The sequence below is a fragment of the Vipera ursinii genome (genome assembly GCF_947247035.1).
Source record: "Vipera ursinii genome assembly, chromosome: 3".
NCBI classification, from domain to species: domain Eukaryota; kingdom Metazoa; phylum Chordata; class Lepidosauria; order Squamata; family Viperidae; genus Vipera; species Vipera ursinii.
In genome coordinates this window covers 171,272,029-171,298,015 of record NC_139516.1, presented here as the reverse complement: position 1 = coordinate 171,298,015, position 25,987 = coordinate 171,272,029, and the positions used below count along the sequence as shown (strand labels likewise).

The 25,987-nt window shown below is 37.7% G+C and overlaps 1 protein-coding gene across 1 annotated transcript in view; it reads right to left on the bottom strand.

Moving 5' to 3' along the window:
• Positions 1-25,987, bottom strand: part of SPIDR (scaffold protein involved in DNA repair) — a gene marked incomplete at its 5' end in the record, with an annotated part of 189,903 nt that overhangs the window by 126,785 nt on the left and 37,131 nt on the right. The window contains 2 exons of the mRNA XM_083360314.1: positions 2,259-2,359; positions 4,727-4,968. Of these exons, the coding sequence (XP_083216440.1) occupies positions 2,259-2,359; positions 4,727-4,968 (343 nt within the window). The remainder of the gene's footprint in view (positions 1-2,258; positions 2,360-4,726; positions 4,969-25,987) is intronic.

Genomic DNA, 25,987 nt, shown 5'->3' with positions numbered 1-25,987 from the left:
ATTATGACAACTGCACTTCCTACTTCAATTGTTTTGTACTTCAGAATAAATACCAAGCACATGAAAGCAAGACGGTATCATGTTAACAAAGGAAACAATCCTAACTTCCACCTTTAGCAAAGAAGCCAGCTACAAATGAAAAAACTGCTGTCCATAGTCAGTAAAATACTATGTAGACCATCCAACTCTAAATTCAAAGCAAAGAGAAAAACTGGCTCATGAAGATCAGAATAGTTTTTGATATCTGGTATTTCACTATTGCAATAGGCACTATCAGGGGGGACAAAAACATTGATGAGTCAATGAATGTTTTGATTTATACATCTACTGCTTATGGCAAAAGGTTAATATTATTATATCCAAAATGCACCTAAACTGCATACTTGGAAGATAAATGGCCAGTGTATTGATGAAGTGAAATCTTTTAAATATGTGGGTATGGTTTTCTAGAGCTCCACAATGCAGTGTACACTAAACCTATGTCAGAAAATGGTCAAAAAACAATGGCCACTATTCAATCTTTTCACTTCGCCAGAGAAACTCAACAAATCCCAGAAGAACTGCAGCTATATTCAGCTAGGACTTGTGCACAACTACTTTTTGGTATCCAGCTATGACCTTACAGTTCATATTCCTCTTGAAAGTGTCCAATCTGTATTCCCAAGGACTATATTTTAGGTAGCCACTTGCTCCCCAAATATAGTATTGAGAGAAGGGGGGCTATCTGAAGTAGAAACTGAAGTATGGATCTGCATCACGGCATATTGTTTGAAGTTACTGTTCTTTACCACAGGATTGAGTTCTTTCCTTATTGAGGACAATTACAAACCAACATAGTTCAGGACAATTTCACAAAAACTTCAACATCCCATCAAAGTATTCCTAATCATGGGTAATAAACATGCACTCAGAACATTTAAGCAACATATCACAGATATGAAAGCACAACAGGATCTGTATGCCCTACCTAAGAACATTTTTCTGAGCAGTCAAGCCTCTTTTTACAAACCAGCAAGTTATTTGCATTACATAACTGTTTCCAAATTCTGAAGAGCACTAACTTTAGCATGTTTCAATGCTCTCTATACAGCAGTTTAGGGAGCTGATACAAAAAAATCTTCTAGGAACTGAGACTGTGGTTGAAACTTCAGTTCACATCATGCTATACTGCAACACTTTACAAGGACTCAAGAACCCATTTTAGAATTCCTTATCTGGTAAAACATCTGGGAAATTCTGATCTTTTTATTATTGTTATCAGATCAGTATGTTTTAGTCTCCTTGAACTTAGTTAGGTTTTGTTATACTGCCTGTAAAATTAGGCACACTTTGATTATCCACTAACAAAGCTATTGCCAATTGCAATGTTCTATCTTAATTTTACTTTTATTTTTAACATGTGTTTGTTTATAATTCTAGTCAGTTACAGAACAAAAAAAAATTAAAACATCAAAATGCAAATGTTTCAGTCAGTGGTATTACCAGGTCTGTTATATTGGGCTAAATCATGAATGCTTCTCTAGCCAGAGATTGAAAACTGGAAACCTTCTATGTCGGAGTCTTTGGCAGTACACTGATAGATCATAGTGAGAAAAAAACCCATGTGTCAACAATACTGCAACCAGCCAATAATAACTGATAAAGCAAAAAATGGTGGCTGAGATGGTTTGGGCACATTTACCTAATAGATCCAGTTTGTTTGCCATAAAGTTACGAGGGAACACAAAGATGGAAAGTTCAACCCAGGGTATCAAGGCAACTCTGGAAAAGGTGGGTTGTAATTGTAGTAGATTAAACATGAATCCATTACACCAATGGACAACATATTTTGGGCAAGACATTACAGCAAATGCCCATGACTCTATAGCACCAAAGCAGCATATTGGATGTAGTCAAGTTCACACAGTTGCCATTTAATTTGTTTTTGCACTATACTCTGAGAGATTTAGGATAATCAGCAATGTTTACAATTAACATTTGAAAGCCACCAAACATATGTTGAAAAGATACCATTGATGTAAATAGATATAAGATATTCATGTTTCTTCCTTGAAGAATCAACACAAAATATTTATATATCAAACTTCTTAAATGCCCATTTCCCTCATAGAGGCACTCTGGGTGTTAAGTATATTATGACAGTCAAACCTTGAAGACATAAAGTTACAATGTCATATCAATATAACCATAACACTTTTTTTAAAAAAATTATACTTTATTCCAAATCATAGTAAAAATATTTTTATTATAGTTCTTACCTGAAAGTGTTTCATGGTGAGAGGTATACTGATGCCTCCAAAAGTTTACTGCAGATCTCTTTCTATTCTGAAGCGTATTCAATCTTTCTGCTAGCCCTTCCCTAGAGATAGAAGAAATTACTTTTCAAATTCTCAAAATTCACTGATTTTCTCCAAGGCATTATTAAATAAATGTAACACAAAACAGTATGTGAACGGATTCATACAGAGTGTGTGTATACTCTACATTTAATATAGGCAGTTACAATATATAGTGTTTTTTTAATTCCTGGAATAAAAAACAGAACCATTTTAAAATTGATACAAGAATACTCTTTGGGTCAGAATAAACTTTCCACCTGAAGAGTGTAATTTCAGTCAAGACAAGTGTACTTTTGACCATTGCCCTACAGCACATTACTGGAAGACAAGTGACCACTGGTAAGGAATGTGTCCCAAAATACTCCTTGTGCATACTTGACCTCATGATTCATTTCATAAGCTAGGTCAAGTATGCACTTTCTGTAGTCTGAAAATTGTCCATGGCTGAAAAAGTTCAGTATTTGTAAAGGGAATGGCCCTCAAAACAATTTTATTAAAAGCAATTCTGAAACTTACTTATTTGCAAATAATATTGAAAACTGTCCAAGCTAAGAATAAGAAATTATCAGCTATGACCCTATTTTGAATTACTTCGGTGAAGAAAAATCTGTAATGAAGCCACATTAAAGGCTTTTGCTCAATTGTTATATTTAAGTGAATACCTTGTAGTATATGTTCTAGAGTATTTTTGTGCTGTAATACGTATTTTTATTAAGACAATCTTTCAAGTTTATGCTCCAACCACCAATGCAAAAGAAGAGGAGGTTGCTGTCTTCTATGATTAAGTTCAATTTGAAACTGACATACAAGATGTGCTGCTCATGACTGGAGAGTGGAATGCCAAAGTTGGAAACATTAAAGAGGAAAATTTAGTTGGATTGTACGGCTTAAGCAACTGAAATAAGCAAGAGACCAACTTATCAATTTCTGCCATTGCAATCATTTCTTCATAGCTCACATTGTCTTCAAACAGCCAAAATGAGGCCTCCATACTTAAACATCACCAGATGGAGTATATAGAAATCAAATTGACTACATTATTGCTAAAAAGAGGTGGAGGAACCCAATTGTAGCATTAAAGAAATGCCTAGGCACTGATAAAGGGTCACAAACTCCTAAAGATAAAGAAGAAAGTCAGTTGGTTTTCACAAATGATAGTGAATAGGAGAACATCAAGAATCGCTTTGAAATCCTGAGCTTCATTTATAGAGAATTAGAGGAGTTATGAATTCATAAAGAATGAATGTGGAATGAAACTGCCAAAAACGATGAAAGAGAAGAAAGCAAACTGGATATGAGAAGTGTGGAAACTGCCAAAAAGAGAAGAGAAGCCAAAGCTTAAAAAGACAAAACATCTCATAAAGGAGTTTGAGATCTGTTAGAAGAGACAAGTAGTACTACAACATTTGTAAAGACATTGAAGATGGAATAGGTATGGAAAGAAAAGAGGGCTTGTCTGAATGACTGAAATTCCAGTACCAATTGTAGTCATAAGTCAGACTACCTGTATTATAGTTTGGGGGACAAAAATACCACACCACATCTCAAGGTTGGAATATAGCATTGAATAAGCAAAACATTTTATATTTCTTTTAAAAAAAATATTGCCAGGATGCATTTGAACCCATATATTAAATGAGGGTTATTTGACACAAAAGGTAAAACATATAAATACAGAAAGATTTACTTAAGGAAAAATTAGTGTACACCTTGCTTATAGCTTAGAATGGAAAGTAAGACTTCTGATTGAAAGAGTTATATACTAAACACTGAAAAGTTAAGAACGAAGGGTCCTCATAAATCCTCTTTTATGTACTACTTTTGCTTTCATAGTTTGGTCATTTAATCCCTTTACACAATGTTATATCATTCTGATTCCATAGCAGAAATTGTATGCTTTAAACTGCCTGGTATGGAAACATTGGAAATTTAATGAATACCGTAAGTATTTCACAGGCATAACAAATTTTATATAGATTTAGATGAGCCATGACCCATTGGATCATCCTTTCAGAGATATTTCCTTAACTAAACAGAGAAAAAGAACGACCACAGGCAGGCCAAAAACAACAACAACAACAACAACAAAAACCCCCACCAATGTGAATGGGATCAATTTCCAACTTCCTGACAGCTTCCCCACTTGCTTTGCTTGGGGGAGATTGGCAGAGAGCACTGGAAATCAGGATCACCATTTCAGCTAATCTAAGGCTGCAAACAGACAAACTCAGCAGGAGTTTTTATCACTTTCTGAAAAACATGAAAAAAGCTAACTAGCAATAAAACATGATAAAAACTGAAATGGCTGAAACTGAAATCTTTTTAAAGTTTCAAAAATATAACTCCAAAAATTAATTTTGTTCTCCCTTTAAACAACTGGTCCATACCTCAGCAATTTTCTTTTTTTTGCAGAATCTTCTGGAGTCTTCAAACTTTTTCCTATTTTTTTCTTAGGAGTTTGTAGAAGGGTCTGAGCAGATTTTAGCCAGTCAGTTGCTGATCTTCCTGTATCTGTTTCAAACCCTACTCCAAAACAGAACTGGAACTTTTTAGGAAACTCTAAACTAGTAGCTTCTGTTTCTACATTGCTTCCTTCAAAATTTTCATCATCTGATGAATATTCTGAAATCTGTGGAGAAATGTCAATACAGAAAAAAAACCATTTATTAAAGAATTAGTGTAACATTAACTAATAAGGATTTATAATCATGTAAATAGATAATTCATCACATATATCCAGAATGTAAGGACTCAATGTGACCAATGTAGCTATATTTTATTCACTTGTTAAAGGTAATAAAATGACATGGTCAACAATAGTTTAAAAAAATATGGTAGTATGTAGCAAAAGCAACACCCAAAATATAGTAGGCAACTAAGCAATTAACATCATTACTAAAGAAAAATAACAGAAACAGACGTTATCCTGAAAAAGTGAACCTATGTAGATCAGGAACAGCCAACCAGCTTTTTCTAACTAAGTCCCGGTACAACGGAATTGGAAAAAGTGACTTATGATTGTTTTTCACACTTTTGACCCTTGTGGCATCCCCCTCATCATATGATCAAAATTCAGATGCTTGGCAACTGAGCTGGAGGGAGGAGCCAAGATGGTGGACAGGCAGCAAATGCTGTAAAGAGCTCCTCCAAAAGTAAAGATGCTTGGCAACTGACTCATGTTTATGGTGGTTGCAGTGTCCCCGGGTGATGTGATCACATTTGTGACCTTGTGACAAGTAACCTCAATGGGGAAGCCAGATTCATTTAACAACCGTGTTACTAACTTAATCACAGTGATTCACTTAACAATTGTGGCAAGAAAGTGGGATAAAACTTACTTAACAACTGTCTCACTTAACAACATAAAGTGTGGGCTCAATTGTAGTCATACGTCAAGGACTTCCTGTATGTTTCCCATTTGCTGAAATGCAATCATTGCTAGCTAGCAAGGTTGCTACTGTGGAAGGCTAACTTCTTATAAATGACCAACTCTCCACAGGACTTTCCAGCCATCCTTAAAGACTGAGTTTGGAACATGACATACTACAGTCATTTCCAATAATAAAGAGCTTACTGGGAAACTAAATCGTCTGAAAGGTAACTGACAACTGACTGTCAGAAAAGTCTTAACTTTTAAAGCAAGAAATATTTACATTTTGGTGCCATAGCAAGAAAGGTTATTTCAGATGATGATGATGATGATAACAACAACAACATGGCAGTGCCTGTAGGCCGCAGAATAGACGACAAAGAAGTGGAGAAGATAACAAAATACAAAGACCTAGAAATAGAAAGACTGTGGCAAAGACAAGCAAGGGTACCAATAGTAATAGGTGCCTTGGGTGCAATCCCAAAACAACTGGAGCACCACTTGAACACCATAGGCATTGACAAATTCGCCATTAGTCAATTGCAAAAGACGGCCTTACTAGGAACTGCTTCCATCCTGCGACGATATCTGTAATACCATCAAACATCCACATCTGCCTATCCCGGGTCCTTGCCAAGGTAGACAAAAATGCCAAATCCAGAATGAACATCTGGCTGACTGTGCAATGAATAATAATAATAATAATAATAATAATAATAATAATAATAATAATGATGATGATGATGATGATAATGTTGGAAGGGACCTTGGAGATGATCTAGTCCAACCCCCTGCTCAGGCAGGAAACCCTATACCATTTCAGACACATGGCTGTCCAGTCTCTTCTTAAAAACTTCCAGTGTTGGAGCATTCACCACTTCTGGAGGCAGGTTGTTCCACTGGTTAATTGTTCTCACTGTCAGGAAATTTCTCCTTAGGTCTACGTTACTTCTGTCTTTGATTAGTTTCCCCCCATTACTTCCTGTCTTTCCTTCAGGTGCTTTGGAGAATAGCTTGACTCCCTCTTCTATGTAGTAGCCCCTGAGATATTGGAACACTGCTATCATGTCACCCCTAGTTCTTCTTTTCATTAAATTAGACATGTCCAATTCCAGCAACCTTTCCTTATATATTTTAAGCCTCCAGTCCCCTAATCATATTTGTTACTCTCTGTACTCTTTCTAGAGTCTCAACATCTTTTTTACATCGTGGTGACCAAAACTGGATGCAGTATTCCAAGTGTGGCCTTATGAAAGCATTGTAGAGTGGTAGTAACACTTCACGTGATCTTGATTCTATCCCTCTTTTAATGCAGTTTAGCACTGCGTTGGCTTTTTTAGCAGCTGCAGCACACTGCTGGTTCATATTTAAGTGATTGTCCACTAGGACTCCAAGTTTCCTCTCACAGTTGCTACTAATGAGCAAGATACCACTATATCTGTGCATTTGGTTTTTCTTGCCTAAATGTAGAACCTTACTTTTTTCATATTTGGAAGTGATGGAAAGTGAATGATGAAGAAATTTATACAGGGAAATCTGATATATTTCATAATGGGCTTGTATTAAGAAACCGAGCAGTAGTCAACATGGCTGGTATAATAAAGAATTATTCATTTAAATATGCTTTTCATTTATTTTAGGTAATCTCATATCTGAGAACACTTCTAGCAGCATTTATAGCAATTGAACCTTCAAAAAAACCTTCAAAGATGGTCCTGGCTAAACCTCATTATACAATCCAATCAAAATGGATTACTAACACCTTTGTGACTATGACAAGATAAACTGAAGTTGAATACATAAACACTCAAATGTATGCTTAAACTATGAACTTCCTGTTTTTAAGGGAGAATAATTCCATCAAGAAAATTTAAGTTATGTTGATTGCCTTCCTGATTTAAAAAAGCCCTCCATGCTTTTAGCTCATCCTTGGAAAGCAATTGATAGACTTTATACAATTACATCATTTCAAAACATTTCATTTGCAGTGCAAATACAAGATTTTAGTATAAAATTACAAATCTCAAATTATCAACATTGGTTTTAGAAACCAAGGTTCAGATATGATTGCTGTGGGCCCTCCTTATCCATATATAAGAAATATTGTTTCTTAGGAAATTGGGCAATGAAAGAGGAACAAAGGAGTTCTGGAATAAAATAAAAATAGAGTTAACAATTTCTTTTCATCTATGTTTAATATATACACTGTAACAGGTTTTACTCCTTTATTCAGAGTAGTAGGATTTCTTACACCTAAAAAAATCTTCTGTGTGGGTTTATCAGGCAGGAGTGCCTTTTGCTCAAAAATCTTATTATTGATATGTAGATTTACCCAAGTGAGACTTCCTTTCAATTCTAGCTACATGCAAACTTCCCTTTGATAAAATGATTTCCTTTTCATTTGCACCTTATCATTCCAAGATCATGCTGAGAGCTTTTCCTGCCCATTTACTCTTCCTCTGATTAAATTAGTACCCAAATTGGTTGCCATGAATGAAATGCTAGATATGCCAGTGGAATTAGAAAGCAGAAGCTAGATCACTGGACCACTGAAAGAGGCAGGATTAGAAATGATAAGAGGTGTTTCTAAGGTGGCTAGCAACTTGGAACAGGATTAGAGCTGACAAAACCTCAGGTTTCATGGAATCTCTTCCTAATTATCTATTGACTCCTAATTATTTATAACAATAAAAAAATTATTTAGACATAAGAGTTTCCCTGCAGGCCTACAACTCCAACTCCATCTTTGAACTTAACACAATGTTTCTTTCAGCTATCAACCCTAAACATACTATCATTATTCTATCAACCAGGCCCTTGGCAAGATAGAGTGTAACCCCTTGCTTCTTCATGGGTGACATCTTTTATTGTTTTTTATGTTTTGTTAATTTTATTGTGATTTCTTTGTTTTGATTGTTGTGAGTCACCCAGTCGTTTAACAGAAAGCAGCATACAAATTTAATGATTACAGTTCTTTGCACAGTCAGCCAGATATTCAGACAGGATTTGGCATTTTTATCCACTATTGAGTCCTTCCCAAAGACCTGGGATAGGCAGATGATTATGATGATTATGATTTTGTAAATATACATTCTGTCACAGATTATGTGAATTATATAAATGATGTCTTTAAACCAGTGAAATTTGAAAGTAGATACAACTCAAAAATTCCAAATATGCTTAATAGTAGGCCAGACAATCATTAGATGGCAACAAAGAAAGAGAGAAAAAATGTATTTCCTGCCATATAGAAGTTATCTGGGATTTTGAAACTAAGACATGGTAGCGATTCTTAATATCCCATACATAAATGTTCTTCCAGAAATTTCACTAACATGATACCCTTTAACATTTTAGAACCATTAGGTCCATGACTTTAATTAACACAGTTATTTAAACTGGATATGGAATTACAGCAGATGCAGGCCAACACTTCTGGACAGTACCGATACATAATGTTCTGCACAGGTATTAAAAATATCACAAAAAGCAGTGTATCAAATTAATATATTAAACAATTTAGCAATAGCAATAGCACTCAGACTTATATACCATTCCATAGTGCTTTCTGATTTAGAAATGTCAGCATATTGCTCCCAACAATCTGTGTGTTCATTTTACTGACCTCAGAAAGATGGAAAGCTGAATCAACTTTCAGCCGGTCAAGACTGAACTCCTGCCTTGGGCAGTTAGCCTGCAATACTGCATTCTAATCACTATATCACCATGACTAATAATATATTTTTCTTTAGTATGAAAAGTCAGTTCAGAAGAAGGGAAATTAGGAACGCAAAAATAAATGGAAGTTAATATTTCTCTATCCATAATTTCAAATTTGCTTTTAATAATTCCCTTCCAAAGTTATTATTCATATTCCAAAAGCCATTAGATAAATTTTATATGTGCAATTTAGCACTTTGCCATAATTATTTAAAGAAGTTTATCTAAAATTTTGCAGCCACCAGTTTGGACATACAAGTATTTTAGCCAGTGTCCTGAGGAGTGGAAACTGGAGGCTATTTTTATACAACATGTTCAACCACAAAACAGTCGCCATATTTTAGCCTACTAAGTTGTGCAAGCCAGTTTCTGTGGTTAGTTGGTACTTCATGTGTGTCATGTGAACCCAGTAAACTCAATTAACTATGTATATCCATGTTAGAGACCTGAAGGAACAGATTAGGGATAGATTGTCATGGAGAAAATGTAGTCATTAGAAATTAAGAATAACTCTGTTATCTAACAAAATGAAATTCAATGGAGAAAAAAGTAAGGTTCTACATTTAGGCAAGAAAAACCAAATGTACAGGTATAGTATAGGGGTTACCTTGCTCAATAGTAGTAACTGTGAGAGGGATCTCAGAGTCCTAATGGACAATCACTTAAATATGAGCCAGCAGTGCGCTGCAGCTGCCAAAAAGCCAACACAATGCTAGGCTGCATTAACAGAGGGATAGAATCAAGATCACGTGAAGTGTTAGTACCACTTTACACAATTGGAATACAGCATCCAGTTTTGGTCACCACGATGTAAAAAAGATGTTGAGATTCTAGAAAGAGTACAGAGAAGAGCAACAAAGATGATTAGGGGACTGGAGACTAAAACATTTAAGGAACAGCTGCTGGAATTGGGTATGTCTAGTTTAATGAAGAGAAGGACGAGGGGGGACATGATCGTGTTCCAATATCTCAGGGGCTACCAGAAAGAGGAGGGAGTCAAGCTATTCTCCAAAGTGCCCGAAGGCAGGACAAGAAGCAACGGATGGAAACTAATCAAGGAGAGAAGCAACCTAGAACTAAGGAGAAACTTCCTGACAGAACAATTAACCAGTGGAACAACCTGCCTCCAGAAGTTGTGAATGCTCCAACACTTTTAAGAAGAGACTGGACAGCCATTTGTCTGAAATGGTATAGGGTTTCCTGCCTGAGCAGGGGGTTGGACTAGATGACCTCCAAGGTCCCTTCCAACATCATCATCATCATCATCATTAACGTCGTCATCATCATTATTGTTATTATTTGTTGTTGTTGTTATGTTAAGAACTACCTTAGTCCAGCCCACTTGTTTGTCACACTGGTCAAAAGATGTCTTAGGGATGCTTATAAGTATGAGACAAAGAAATACTCTTTTCCCAACCCTAATCCCCTGCAACTATTATTTGGAGGCATCCTATTCTTGTGTCCAGTCACTATTTTTCCAAGCTAAAGAAACCTAAATATTCTAGCACTTTCTCACAGGAAAGAGTATTAAGTCCTTTGAAATGCCGTAAATATAAAATCAATAACCAGCACACATTTTTAAGCAGACATCTACAGCCAAACACTCCCCCGCCCCCAAGTTTCTGCTGAGCTCTTCTGGAATATAGCCTCCTTTAGCAATAGTCTCTTTATGCTGTATGTCTATTGATTACATGTTGTAAGTGGCAAACATCCTTGAAAACCTACTTAATTTGTTTCATTAATACACATATAGAAATAATAGTGTCAGTCTTTGGCATTTCTACCTGTACATGTAAATTAATGCCTGCTCCCAATTTTAATTCCAGATGACGAATACTATCACGAAGTAATCTGATATTTCAAACTGCTAATTGTACCACACCAGAAATCTGTTTAGCTTCACACATCTTTCTTGAAAGTAATGTCAAGTTTCTGCCATGCTCCAAAAAATTTGAAATGACTTTTCTTCGCATGAAAGCACATGAAGTGAATGAGGCATAGTGATTCAACTTGCTTGCCTTTTCAATAATATGTTCTCCTGTTGATTCTTAAATTCCTAACTAAATATGCTAGGGTTCTTCTAAATTACAGAACAGAGGAAAGAAGACAACCTTATGACATGGGTATTAAATAATTATTCTACATTAGTTACCCTATTTATTTCTGTAGTTTCTCTTTAGAATTCTCTCCAACACTTGGGCTCTTTTTATTATCTTTCTTTACAATTCAACTGTCTAATATACTTCACTTGTTATGAAAAAAACATGTCAACTTTATCCTGCTGGTCTATCTTTTCCTTTAATATTTCTACAGTAACCCTCCACCACCTAAACACCTACTTGTGGACTACACTTCAACACCCAGCATTCCCAGCTAATATGGCTATTCTTTTGAGAAATGGGAGTGGCGGTCCATACCTAGAGGCTGCTCAGATTGGGCAGGGCTTCTGTACACTTTATTTCCTCATTTTTTTAATAGTTTCTATTCTATTCCTAGAAACTATTAAAACTTTTTTTCTTTCAGCCCCAAATTCATTCTGCAGAAATAACTTGCTTTGCAGTCTCTTCTATTTCCACACTAAAGTTGTTACTGAAAGTTTTCCACATTTGATTTGAATATAAAAACATTTTGTTTCTAGTATCATTAGTGTTTATGCAGGAATTACCGTTTAAACAGATAGAAAAGGGTCTGCACATTTCTCATTTTTACAGAGCTCACAAGGTTTATGATCCTTCCAGGCTCTTATCCCCACCTTCAAAGTGCACAATTCTTCCCAAATCCTCCTTATTTAGTTTGACTTTTTCTATCGATTTATGGTTCCCAGAAGACATAGAAAACTAATTCCAAAATCATACTAAGAGTATAAATAAAGTCAACCATATTTGGAGTAGGCATAGCAGCAATTCTATGAAAATTTGTTATCAAGCGCACATAGTATGCTGCCTGCCAAGCAGCCTTGAATGGCCTGCTGGCTTTTAAAAAAGATCAATAAACTCGCTGCCACCCTGAAATAAATGCTGCTGAGCATCTCCAGGCCTCAGTGCTATTGCTAATTCTGGTGCCGCTGCCTTTCTAGTAGCCACTGAACAGGTGGTCAACATGCCAGGTATTCCTTTGCAGCCTACAAATTTTTTTAATTGATTTTTTAAAAAAAGATAAATGTAGCATTTCTCCTTTACAAGTTCTGTAGGCTTGCTTTTTACTGTTATGGGATACAGGAACAGAATCTTGAAAGCCTGACAGTTTTTTCTCTATCCCTTCTTATACCAAAGCACAGCCATCTTCAGTTTCTAATATTTCCTCTTTTTAGGACTATTTTTTTTCCTGAAAACTCTCCGTTAATGGTTTACTCATTTATTTCCCATCCCCAAGGAAGATCAACATACCATCACAAATAGAGAAAAACTCTTCTACAGTATAAAATCACAGGAAACAGTTCATTCATAAACCTATATTTCATACTGTTTTCATATTTATGTTAAATGCTTTAAAAACGCTTCTCTCTTAACATTTGTTTTTTTTTGGGGGGGGAGCTCCAAAGTATTATATCTTAGTAATAGAACTTCTTACAAACCTCCTGGATTCCAATTTTGTTTTATTCCATTCTTTTATTAGATGGGCATCTACAAACACAACAATATGACAATGTCTTATTCCTTATAATTCCTTTGAAAGCATTATACTATGGTCAAAACTGAGATTTTCTATTACAGATAATAAACAAAACAATTTATCATATGCTAAAATATGCTTGATGTATTCAGATTTGAGATTAGTTCATATATTTCCATATAAATTTGACCACGTGTAATACTGTTTAACAATAAACAAACACATCACTATTGAGATTATCGACTAAATAAATTTTAAATTTTACCCTATGATTCTAACGCTTTTATATATTCCCAGCTATTTTGGTAAGACAGCTAGATGAGCTCTGTGATTATTGATGATGAGTAGGGTCACTGTTTATCCATAGGCACTGCAGGAATATGTCTGTGAATTTGTGTTTTAATCCTATAAACTACCCAGAATTACTTCCATGAGATAGGTGACTGTATAAGTCATAGAAATAAAATAATTAAATTAAAGGACACATTTGGCTTGATAACATCAAATCAAGATGCAAAGCTGAACATACAACAATTGAAAGAAGTTGTGTTTGACAGGGTAGCATGGAGGGCCCTTGCCTATAAAGCCATCAACATGACTAAATGGTTAAAAACAACAACACATTTGATAATTTCACTAAACCATATATCCCTGGTATGGACAATTATTGCATATATTAATAGCTGCAAGGATTCCATATGCTTTTTACTAAAAAAAAAAGTCTGACTCCTTAAAAATGGCTAAGTAAATTATGAGAATATGCCTCAAAACCTCTTTGTTCATGTTTCTGGCAAAAAAGACGAGCAATCCTTTCTTCTTTTGGTGAGTAACATCTTAATCTATATGCTTACTTGAGATGACTCTTATTGGCAGCAAAGGAAGGAAAAAATATGATGCATTTTTCTCAGACTGCCAGCCAAACCAAGATACCTTGGGATCTCTCAGAGAGTTGGAAGCAAATGATAAGAGGAATTGACCATACCTGGGAAAATCTGAATGAATGATAATCCTAGTATTTGTGAAGATCTTACGGTATGGAACATAAGGAGGAAAACTGAGATCACATCCAACTTCTCATTTTAACTATCAGTATGTACAGTTATAGGTAATACTTGTTTTCTTCAAAGAATAAAACCACATAAAAGCAACAATCAAAATGTTACTAATAAAACCCAGGCATGAGTAGAATGCACCATGATAAACAACTAAGTATAAATCTGATAAAACACTAGTTTCTCATTTTTCCCAGAGTGGGAAATTCAAAGTAAAATTCATTAATACTACTAAGCAATTTTAACTTTTTATATATGTACAGTGTTCTCATTCATCCCACATGCAAATTTCTTCTCAACCAAATAAGTATTTTGTTAAGTACAGAACTATCTCTTTTCATTAAATTTAACAGTGGAATATTTATAAATATCATAGGAACCTGGAATGTAAGATCCATGAATTAAGGCAAGCTGGACGTGGTCAAACAAGAGATGACAAGACTGAACATCGACATCTTAGGAATCAGCGAACTAAAATGGACAGGAATGGGTGAATTTAATTCAGATGACCATCAGGTATACCACTGCAGGCAAGAATCCCTCAGAAGAAATGGAGTAGCCTTCATAGTCAATAAAAGAGGAGGAAAAGCAATACTGGGATACAATCCTTAAAATCACAGAATGATCTCAGTTTGAATCCAAGGCAAACCATTCAATATCACAGTAATCCAAGTCTATGCCCCAACCACCGGTGCTGAAGAAGATGAAATTGACCGGTTCTATGAAGCCCTACAGCACCTTATAGAACTAACACCAAAAAATGATGTCCTTATCATGGGCGATTGGAATGCTAAAGTAGGAGGCCAAAAGATAACCAGAATAACAGGCACGTTTGGCCTTGGAATACAAAATGAAGAAGGACACAGGCTGATAGAATTTTGTCAAGAGAATACGATGGTCATAGCAAACACTCTTTTCCAACAACTCAAGAGACGGTTCTGCACATGAACATCACCAGACGGTCAACACAGAAATCAGATTGACTATGTGTGCTCTGCAGCCAAAGATGGAGAAGCTCTATACAGTCAGTAAAAACAAGATCAGGAGCTGACTGTAGCTCAGACCATGAGCTTCTCATTGCAAAGTTTAGACTTAAACTGAAGAAAGTAAGGGAAAGCACTAGGCCACTCAGGTATGAACTAAATCATATCCCTGACGAATATACAGTAGAGGTGACAAATAGATTTAAGGAATTAGATCTGATAGACAGAATGCCTGAAGAACTATGGATGGAGGTTTGTAACACTGTACAAGAAGTAGCAACTAAAACCATCCCAAAGAAAAAGAAATGCAAGAAAGCAAAATGGCTGTCTGAGGAAGCTTTGCAAATAGCTGAGGAAAGGAGGGAAGCGAAAGGCAAGGGAGAAAAAGAAAGATATACCCAATTGAATGCAGAATTCCAGAGAATAGCTAGAAGAGATAAGAATGCCTTCTTAAATAAACAGTGCAAAGAAATAGAAGAAAAGAATAGAATAGGGAGGACTAGAGGTCTCTTCAAGAAAATTGGAGAGATGAAGGGAACGTTTCATGCAAAAATGGGAATGATAAAGGACCAAAATGGCAGGGACCTAACAGAGGCAGAAGAGATTAAGAAGAGGTGGCAAAATCACACAGAACAACTATACAAGAACGAGCTTAATGTCCCTGATAACCACGATAAGGTGGTCACTGACCTCGAGCCAGACATCCTAGAATGTGAAGTGAAATGGGCCTTAGGAAAGCTGAGCAACAACAAAGCTAGTGGAGGTGACAGTATTCCAGCTGAGCTATTCAAAATCTTAAAAGACGATGCAGTAAAAGTGCTACACTCAATTTGCCAGCAAATTTGGAAAACTCAACAGTGGCCACAGGATTGAAAAAGATCAGTTTACATTCCAATTCCAAAGAAAGGCAGTGCCAAAGAATGTTCAAACTATAGCACCATTGCACTCATTTCACATGCTAGTAAAGTTATGCTTAAAATCCTACAAGCTAGACTCCAGCAGTATGTGGATCGAGAACTACCAGAAGTACAGGCAGGATTTCGAAGAGGCAGAGGAACTAGAGATCAAATTGCCAACATACGCTGGATCATGGAGAAAGCTAGGGAGTTCCAGAAAAACATCTACTTCTGCTTCATTGACTATGCTAAAACCTTTGATTGTGTGGATCATAACAAACTCAGGCAAGTCCTTAAAGAGATGGGCATACCAGACCATCTTATTTGTCTCTTGAGAAACCTATATGTGGGTCAAGAAGCAACAGTGAGAACTGGACACAGAACCACTGATTGGTTCAAAATTGGGAAAGGAGTCCGGCAAGGCTGTATACTGTCACCCTGCCTGTTTAACCTATATGCAGAGCACATCATGAGAAAGGCAGGGCTAGATGAATCAAAAGTTGTAATTAAAATTGCCGGGAGAAATATCAACAACCTAAGATATGCAGATGATACCACTCTAATGGCAGAAAGTGAAGAGGAACTAAAGAGCCTCTTGTTGCGAGTGAAGAAGGAGAGTGCAAAACTTGGGTTGAAACTAAACATTAAGAAAACCAAGATCATGGCATCTGGCCCTCTCAATTCCTGGCAAATAGATGGGGAAGAAATGAAGGTAGTGACAGATTTTATTTTCCTGGGCTCCAAGATCACTGCAGATGGGGACTGTAGCCAAGAAAATAAAAGACGCTTGCTCCTTGGGAGGAAAGCCATGGCAAATCTAGACAGCACACTAAAAAGCAGAGACATAACCCTGTCAACAAAAGTGCGTATAGTCAAGGCGATGGTCTTCCCAGTTGCAATGTATGGCAGTGAAAGCTGGACCATAAGAAAGGATGAGCACCAAAGAATTGAGGCTTTTGAACTATGGTGCTGGAGAAGACTCCTGCGAGTCCCTTGGACTGCAAGCCGATCAAACCGGTCAATTCTAGAGGAGATCAACCCTGACTGCTCTTTAGAAGGCCAGATCCTGAAGTTGAAACTCAAATACTTTGGCCACCTAATGAGAAGGAAGGACTCACTGGAGAAGAGCCTAATGCTGGGAAAGGTTGAGGGCAAGAGAAGGAGACGACCAAAAATGAGGTGGCTGGATGGAGTCACTGAAGCAGTAGGTGTGAGCCTAATTGGACTACAGAGGATGATAGAGGACAGGAAGGCCTGGAGGAATGTTGTCCATGGGGTCGCGATGGGTCAGACACGACTTTGCAACTAACAACAACATTTATAAATATATAATAAACTCCCAAAACATATATATAGTAAAATTGCACATAGATGTAAAAAAGTAGAAAAATTTCTCTCATATCAGTCCAATAGTTAAATATTTCATATATAATGCAGTCATTACACACATATAGTCATAACATCAACACAGGAGCTATCTGCTGCATGTAAACTACTAAATTATTTTAGGGGCAACAAACAGTTAAAGAGACCATAAAATATTGAATAATTGAGTTCATTGAGTAATTGCTTATGATTATAATTGATCACAAAAACTGTGAGTGGGTAATAGAAAACTGTCTTTCCCTATATAATGTTTTCGCTAACTTTATTTAAATATTACGGTATATAGACTGACTTCAATCTGTGCAAGAGATTTCCCATCAGCATATTAGAATCCTATATTTCTGGAAAACATTACTGTAGCTGATGAATTTTGCTGCCTACCTATTTAGGACTGCAGTTTCAGTTATACTGTATTATGTATCTCATGTTATATTTGATATAATGTAATGAATTACATTACAATTCACCCAGGTCATCAATAACTCTGCTTTACTTAAAGTCAGATCCATTTCACTGCTAGTACAGTATGCTTGCTGTCATAAACTGCATCTTTAAATTTGTAGTTAGCCAAACTCAATAGCAGGAAGCTACTGTGTTCCATGTTATCAGTTATGAACAAAATGTTTCTGTTCAGTCCAGTGTTACTGTATATTAATTCTATGTAACAGTTTAGCATAAGTAGTAGAGAAAATTAATCTTAATGCAGTAGCACATAAATCAGATTAAAGATCATCAGATTAAAATTGTATTTAAGACACCACCCCATTTCTTCAAAACTGTGTTTAATGATCTTTGAGATGTGGTTAGAATTTTAATGCTATAATGCATTATCATAGAAAGGGTATCTTAATACCTCACCACATGAGGACAAGTTAATTATCTCTATGTGAATGCAGCCACCATTATAATTTCCTTAAATGTTTTTAGTTTTAAGTCAGTGTGGCTGTGCTAAGAGTATGTGTTGATGAGATTTCACCAAAATACTATTTTGCATGGAAATCAGTAAAAATCTTTGGGAGTGAAATCAAAGGAAAATATAAACAAAAATGTCTTCAAGAAATGAGAACTGTAAAGAAAGTTTCTTTTTTTCCATTTCCCAGGATATTTTTCACAGTAAAAGTACCAAAATACTAGAATACTAGAATACAACCAAATCATACAGAATGAAGTCCAGTGTTTATCATTTTACAAGAAATGTGTATAAAATATTTTCCAATTCTTAGCACATTTATGCCAGGAAAATCACTTGAAGTAAATTAAGCAAACAGAACATAGGCTAGACTTCTATGAGTTATAAGAAAATGCCAGTGCACTAACCAACCATTAGCAACAATTTGATCTTTGATCTTTCAAATGTCCAAAATAGTTCACAGACATTACTATAAGCTTATTAGTAATGCTTTAAATATATTTTAATTTTGAACTGCATACTGCAGTTTACATTGTTTTGGGAGCTTTGGCTGGACCAAACTGGAGAAGAGACAAAATTCTGATGTGCAAATCAGTATTTAAGCAACTATACTCCTCCAGCTTTCTTACCTACTAGCTGAATGGAATGTCTTAGAATGTCTAAGTACTGCAGATGTTTTCCAAGTGCAGGGGGAATGACAATTTTACAAATGAAGGTTATAATACAGTAGACCTAGTATTTAAATATTTTGAAGGTAGCAGCAGGAATCCATATACACAGTACAGGGAGTCCTTGATTTACATAGTACCACAGTTGGTACCAGAATTTTGCTCACTAACCAATCCAGTGATTAAATGAATCATTATGTCACCAGACCCAATTTTATGATCATTTTACCACAGTTGTTAAACAAATCATGTGGTCCTTAAGTGAATCACAAAGTTGCTGAGTGACTATATAGCTTCCTCAATTGACTTTGCTTGTCAGAAATCAGTTAGGAAGGTTGCAAATCATGATCATGTGACCGCAAGTGTCACAAATGCAAGCCAGTTGCCAAGCACCTGAATTGCAATCATGTGATCACAGGGATGGTGCAATGGTCATAACTTTGAGGATGAGTTGTAAGTCACTTTTACCAAGGCAGTTGTAATTTTGAATTGTCATAAACAATGGTTATAAATAAGGACACCCTGTAGAACAAATACATAAAATACTGAGACTTTAAAAACAACCATCTTGCCCAGAACATATTATTTTGCCCGCTTTTTCATTATTCTGAACTAAGAGACATAAAGTTGCATGTAATTTATAACTGATATAATGTCTATTGGCAAATTTAATAAAAAGAGGAGGAAAAAGGTCTGAAAATTATGCTGTAAACAAAGCAATTCCAAAAAAACCCCAAAGATTTTTTCTTTTTATAAATCGCTATGATTAATTTTAATTGAGTAATAAAATGTTATATGCATTTATTCTTACTACTTTGAATAGTAATATAACAAAATAATATTGTTGATTAAAAATCTTTGAGCATTCCTAAACAACAAACTTTAATAACCAAACCATATTGATACTCAATTGATGCAAATCAGATGTAAATTTCTCCTTCTAATTTATTTAGCCAACTCCTCAGGCCTGGGCAGTCCAAAATTATGTCTTGACTGATTCCAAATACTAGGAATGCAACAAAGATGAACATATTATATGTATTTTTAATAAAAAGTGATCAGACCAGAGCAATAACCCTGTTCACCTTTGATGTTCTTTTTTGCAACTGACCCATTTATCTAAAATGTTTGTAAACTGTCAAGTTAGCACTACACATATACTAATTTGTGGCACAGCTATGGATGCACTGTTTGAAACACTGTCAAAGGATATAATTTGAATAAGTAATACTGAATAGAAATACAGGCTGTCCCATTAATGCTGCTTCTTCAAAATAAAATATTTTTTATATACAGTACCACTTCAAATTGTTAGTTCAAGAAGATGCTTATGGACAGATAAATTCTATCTCCCCTTATAAACATTGTAAACATCCAAAATCTTAAAGCAAAATTTTTAATCTTTTACTTTCCAGGATAAAAGAAAAAATGGACTCCAAAGGCCCTGAGAAGATTATGTCATGTTATAACAATATTCAGTTTATTCTATTTTTCCAAACCTATTGCTAATAGGTAGAAGATGAGAAACTGGTTATTAGAAAAGAAAAAGGATATAAAGAAAATTTCCAAACCTGATCATAAATATATTTTATGAAGCAAAACAGTTTTTACAAGTTAAACTTAATCAGCTCAATTGTAAGTTGGTCCAGCCTGCCACTGCTAAAACAAGTTTTTTCAAACCTAGGTAAAAATAAAGGCCATTGCTTTATTTGAACAAGAGGGTTGGACCCTTTAGTCTAGTCTCTCTATTATATTTGTCTACACAACTTAAGAATATACAATCGCAATCCTTTTACTATACAAAAATGAAGTAAGGTAAACATTAAACTTCTTCAAATGATTTAATAATTTTTGAAGTGGCAGCATGGCAGCTAGACTTCACCAAGTAGTAACTAGCCCACTCTGAATTAACACAGTACTCTGTAACATTTCACTGCTTTTTTATCTGTAAAGGTTGAAATAGCAGAAGTCTTACCAACATTGCAAAAAAGAGGTTAGATTCCCAACATGCATGCAATAATAAACCGGTTAAAGTACTATCTACAAAATGCATGGACTTCTACTGAAAATATCTTCAAAGTACATACTGGAATCCAAAGTTGACAACTTTAATATAAATAGTCCTTGACTTACAACCATAATTGAATCCAAAATTTATGTTGCTAAGTGAGACATTTGTTAAGTGAGTTTTTCTCCATTTTACAACCTTTCTTGTCACTGTTGTTAAGTGCATCCTTGCAGTTGTTGAATTAGTTGCATAGATGTAAAGTGAATCTAGCCTCCCCATTGACTTCGCTTGTCAGAAGGTCGCAGAAAGTGATCACATGACCTTAGTATACTGCAACTGTCATACACATGAACCAGTTGCCAAGCATCTGAGTTTTGATCAAGTGACCATGGGGATGCTGCAATGGTTGTAAGTGTGAAAAACAGTCATGTCACTTTTTTCAGTGCCATTGTGACTTCAAATGGTCACTAAATAAATGGTTGTAAGCCGAGGCTTTCTTATATTAATCATTTTATTATAAATAAAATATCCAATATAAGCTTTTTATCTGTTAGAACTGAAATATGACAATGCACAGTTGTGCATTTAACAAAGACAAAAAAGTAATTAAGAAAATATTTATACGAGGTTAATGAATTTCTGAAACATTTCCTGAAATTGCTTAATAAGAATCATTTTACAGGAACAATTCTAAAGTTAAATTTTCTATTGAGTCAGCTAAATGTTAGGAGTTTGACTTTGTACTTCTGCATTTTGCACTTCAAAGTTCAACCTGACCAGAAGAGAACAACTGTGCATTTAAACATTTTGCAAAATTCTTACTGCAATTCTAGAAATAATACTTATTGTTTTATGGTGCTCTGTATAGATTGCATAATAATAAGTGTCTTAGAGAATTTTCTGATCAAGTAATGGATGTTGAAAAATGGAGGTTGTGTAGGCTTTGATCATTACTATGAAATAACAATTAATGTGCTTCCCCAAACCAGGACCGTATACCAGACATGTCAAACACAAGGCCCGGGGGCCGGATCCGGCCCGCAAAGTGGTTTCATGTGGCCCGCGAAACCATCCTAGAAACAGTGAGGGAACGGCCCCCTTTGCCTTGGCCCTGGCCCAGAGACCCTCCTTCTGCCAAAGACCCTCAGATCTGTCCCACTCCTGCCCAGGCCCCCATAGGCACTCTTGATGCGAACAATGTAGAGCTGGCCATGCCCACCCAGTAGGCCATACACACTCTAGCCACGCCTACCCAGTAGGCCATGCCCACCCGGCCCCCTGAGGGCAACCGCAATGCTGATGCGGCCCTCAATGAAATTGAGTTTGACACCTCTGATATACTCGATAACATAAAAATATTATTTCAAGAAAGGGCCATGGTTGTGCAAAAGAACCCCACTTTTATAAGCTAAAATGCTGCTGTACATGCAAGTCTCTCAGCCAAAGGCCCATACCGAGCATCTATAAATGTATATTGTTAGCATTATGTATGCAATATATAACAGATGGTTGTTGTGAAAGTGAATTTAGATTCTCCAGCCCAAAGGTCATCACAACATTTGTGTCTGTGCAGCTGCAACCAGTACGTTTGCCTGTCTTTTAGATTCTGAAATGAATGGGTATATAAAAGTTTAAGATTTAAGATTTAAGATTTATTGAGATTTTTATACCGCCCTTCTCCCAAAGGGACTCAGGGCGGTTCACAGGGCAAAATATAAACAACAGTACAAACATTAAAAGATAATTAAATTAATGCCCAAGTTAAAACCAGAATAATAAAACAAACCTATAAAAAACCCAAGTACCCCCCTCAGGCCAGACCCGCTAGTTCAAATAAATGGGTCTTCAACCCGCGACGGAAGGATCGGAGGTCTGATGCCATCCGGAGCTCAACCGGCAGTTGGTTCCATAACGCCGGAGCACCCACAGAGAAGGCCCTCCCCCTGGGGGCCACCAGTCGACATTCCTTGACAGGAGGCACCCTGAGGAGGCCCTCTCTGTGGGCGCGCACAGGGCGGAGGGGAGTCGACGCCGGCAGCAGGTGGTCCTCGAGGTATCACGGACCCATGCCATGTAGGGACTTAAAGATCATAACCAAAACCTTGAACCTTACCCGGAAGACAACTGGTAACCAATGCAGCTCACGGAGCAAAGGTGTAACATGGGAGTACCGGGAAACTCCCAAGACAACTCTCGCGGCCGCATTCTGTACCAGTTGGAGCCTCCGAGTAGTCTTCAAGGGAAGTCCCATGTAGAGAGCGTTACAGTAGTCTAGGCGAGAGGTCACGAGCGCATGAGTGACCGTACACAAGGCCTCCCGGTCCAGATAGGGCCGCAACTGGCGCACCAGGCGAACCTGGGCAAAAGCCCCCCTAGTCACGGCCACTATGTGATCCTCCAAAGTGAGTCGTGAATCTAGGAGGACTCCCAAGTTGTGAGCCCTATCCACAGGGGGTAAAAGCTCACCCCCCATAGAAAGAGGTGGAACATCCCAGGTGTCTCGGGAAGCCGGAATGTACAGCCACTCAGTCTTGTCAGGGTTGAGTTGAAGTCTGTTCCTCCCCATCCAGACCCGAACCGCCTCCAGGCAACGGGACATCACAGCGAGGGCATCACTGGGGTGGTTTGGGGTCGAAATAAAAAGTTGGGTATCATCAGCATATTGATGATACCCAACTCCAAAACCATGAATGATCTCACCCAGCGGTTTCATATAGATGTTGAACAGGAGAGGCGAGAGGACCGACCCCTGAGGAACTCCACAAGCGAGAGTCCTAGGGGTCGACCTCTGCCCCCCTGCCAACACCGACTGCGAGCGTCCCAGGAGATAGGAGGAGAACCACTGAAAAACCGTGCCTCCCACTCCCAATCCCCTGAGACGCTGCAGCAGGATACCATGGTCGATGGTATCGAAAGCCGCCGAGAGGTCTAATAGGACTAGGACAGAGGAATACCCCCTATCCCGAGCCCTCCAGAGATCATTCACCAGAGCGACCAATGCCGTCTCCGTGCTGTGCCCGGGCCTGAAACCCGATTGGTAAGGGTCCAGATAATCCGCTTCATCCAGGACCAAAGGGAGCTGATGCGCCACCACACTCTCAACAACCTTCGCAAGAAAGCGAAGGTTGGAGACTGGACGAAAGTTGTTCAATACAGCTGGGTCCAAGGCAGGCTTCTTGAGGAGAGGTCTCACCACCGCCTCCTTCAAGATGGTGGGGAAATAACCCTCACTCAAAGAAGCAGATATAACCGCCTGGAGCCAGCCTCGTGTCCTCTCCCTAGCTGCATAAACCAGCCAAGAAGGGCACGGGTCCAATAAACATGTGGTGGAACTCAGCTTCCCCATAATCCTGTCCACTTCATCAGGGGTCACAGAATCAAACTCCTCCCAGATAACATTGACAAGACCGCCCGTGTCCTGATCGTCAGACTCTGCCCAGCTGGAGTCCAAACCGGTCCGAATCCGAGCGATTTTATCCGACAGATGTTGACCAAACTCCTCGGCACGACCCTGCAAGGGATCCTCCCTCACCTCCTGATTAAGAAGGGAGCGAGTCACCCTAAACAAGGCGGCCGGGCGATTATCTGCGGACGCGATGAGGGTGGAGAAGTAATTACACCTCGCCTCCCTCATCGCAGCGAGATAAGACCTAATATAGGTTCTTAACCGCAATCGGTCGGGTTCAGATCGGCTGGACCTCCAGCAGCTCTCTAGGCCCCGTTTCCGACGCTTCATCTCCCGGAGCTCCGCGGAGAACCATGGAGCTCGCTGGGATCTGCGCCGGGTCAGGGGCCGCAAGGGTACAACCCGGTCGAGTGCCTCAGTGGCTGCCCTTTCCCAGGCTTCCACTAAGGCATCCGCCAAGCTGTGAGCAATGGAGGCAGGTGGAGACCCCAGCGAGTTGTATCTGAGAGAGATTCCTTAAAGAATCTATGGCTTTTTGCAGGACTGTGTAACTTATTCTCTGTAGCTACAACTCAATCAAGGAAAATCTAAATTTGGTTTTAGGATTAGCAGATAGTTTATATTTCCACCACTATGCACTCTGAAGCATTTTTCTGCATTTGAATACAAGCACTGCCCAGCAATCATAACCAGCTATAAGAATATTTTATAACGTAATTTCCACCTATATACTACTAAAACTCTTGCATCTGTAATCTGTGTGAAACGGAGCATCAAAGGTGAAAACCTTTGAAGCAAGGAACCTTAAATGGGCTAATTTACAGAAAGTGTCCACAATCTAGGACACATGACTCCCATGGAACTGAAATTTGGCAAATTTTATGAAACATTTTATGATATAAAATTATTACAAAGCATTTTATGGCATAATATGGCACATGTGCACCCTTCTTTGCGGCTCCCAGATTTTTCTTTTCTGAGGGAACCAGTTCCGAGTGGCTCTTTCACTGTTTCGGGTTGCCGACCCTTGAACTATGATATACAACATGGGCCGCTTTCAAGGCAGATAGATCTCTGAATATCTCCTGAGTTTTTAAGAACTCTTCAAGTACATTAGAAGTTTTGCCATTGTTGAACACATATAAGGAAAGGTTGCTGGAATTGGGTATGTCTGGTTCAGGGGTCAGCAACCTGAAACAGTGAGTCACTCGGAACCGGTTCCCTCACAAAAGGAAAAACTGGGAGCCGCAAAAAATGTGTGCACACGTGCGTACATGCGTGCATGCGCAGAACAGGGTTTGACTGAAGAATGGAGCTAAGGTGAGATAGGCACCTACCCTGCATATTTGAATTGATTGGTTGAACTTTTTTAGTCCCACTTTTTTTTTTTTGGACTGCACATGGCAGAGGACTGGGAGCCACAAGATATGGCTGAAAGAGCCGCATGCGGCTCTAGAGCCGCGGGTTGCAGACTTCTTGTCTAGTTTAATGAAGAGAAGGGCGAGGGGTGACATGATAGCAGTGTTCCAATATCTCAGGGGCTGCCACAAAGAAGAGGGAGTCAAGCTATTCTCCAAAGCACCTGAAGGCAGAAAAAGAAGCAACAGATGGAAACTAGTCGAGGAGAGAAGCAACCT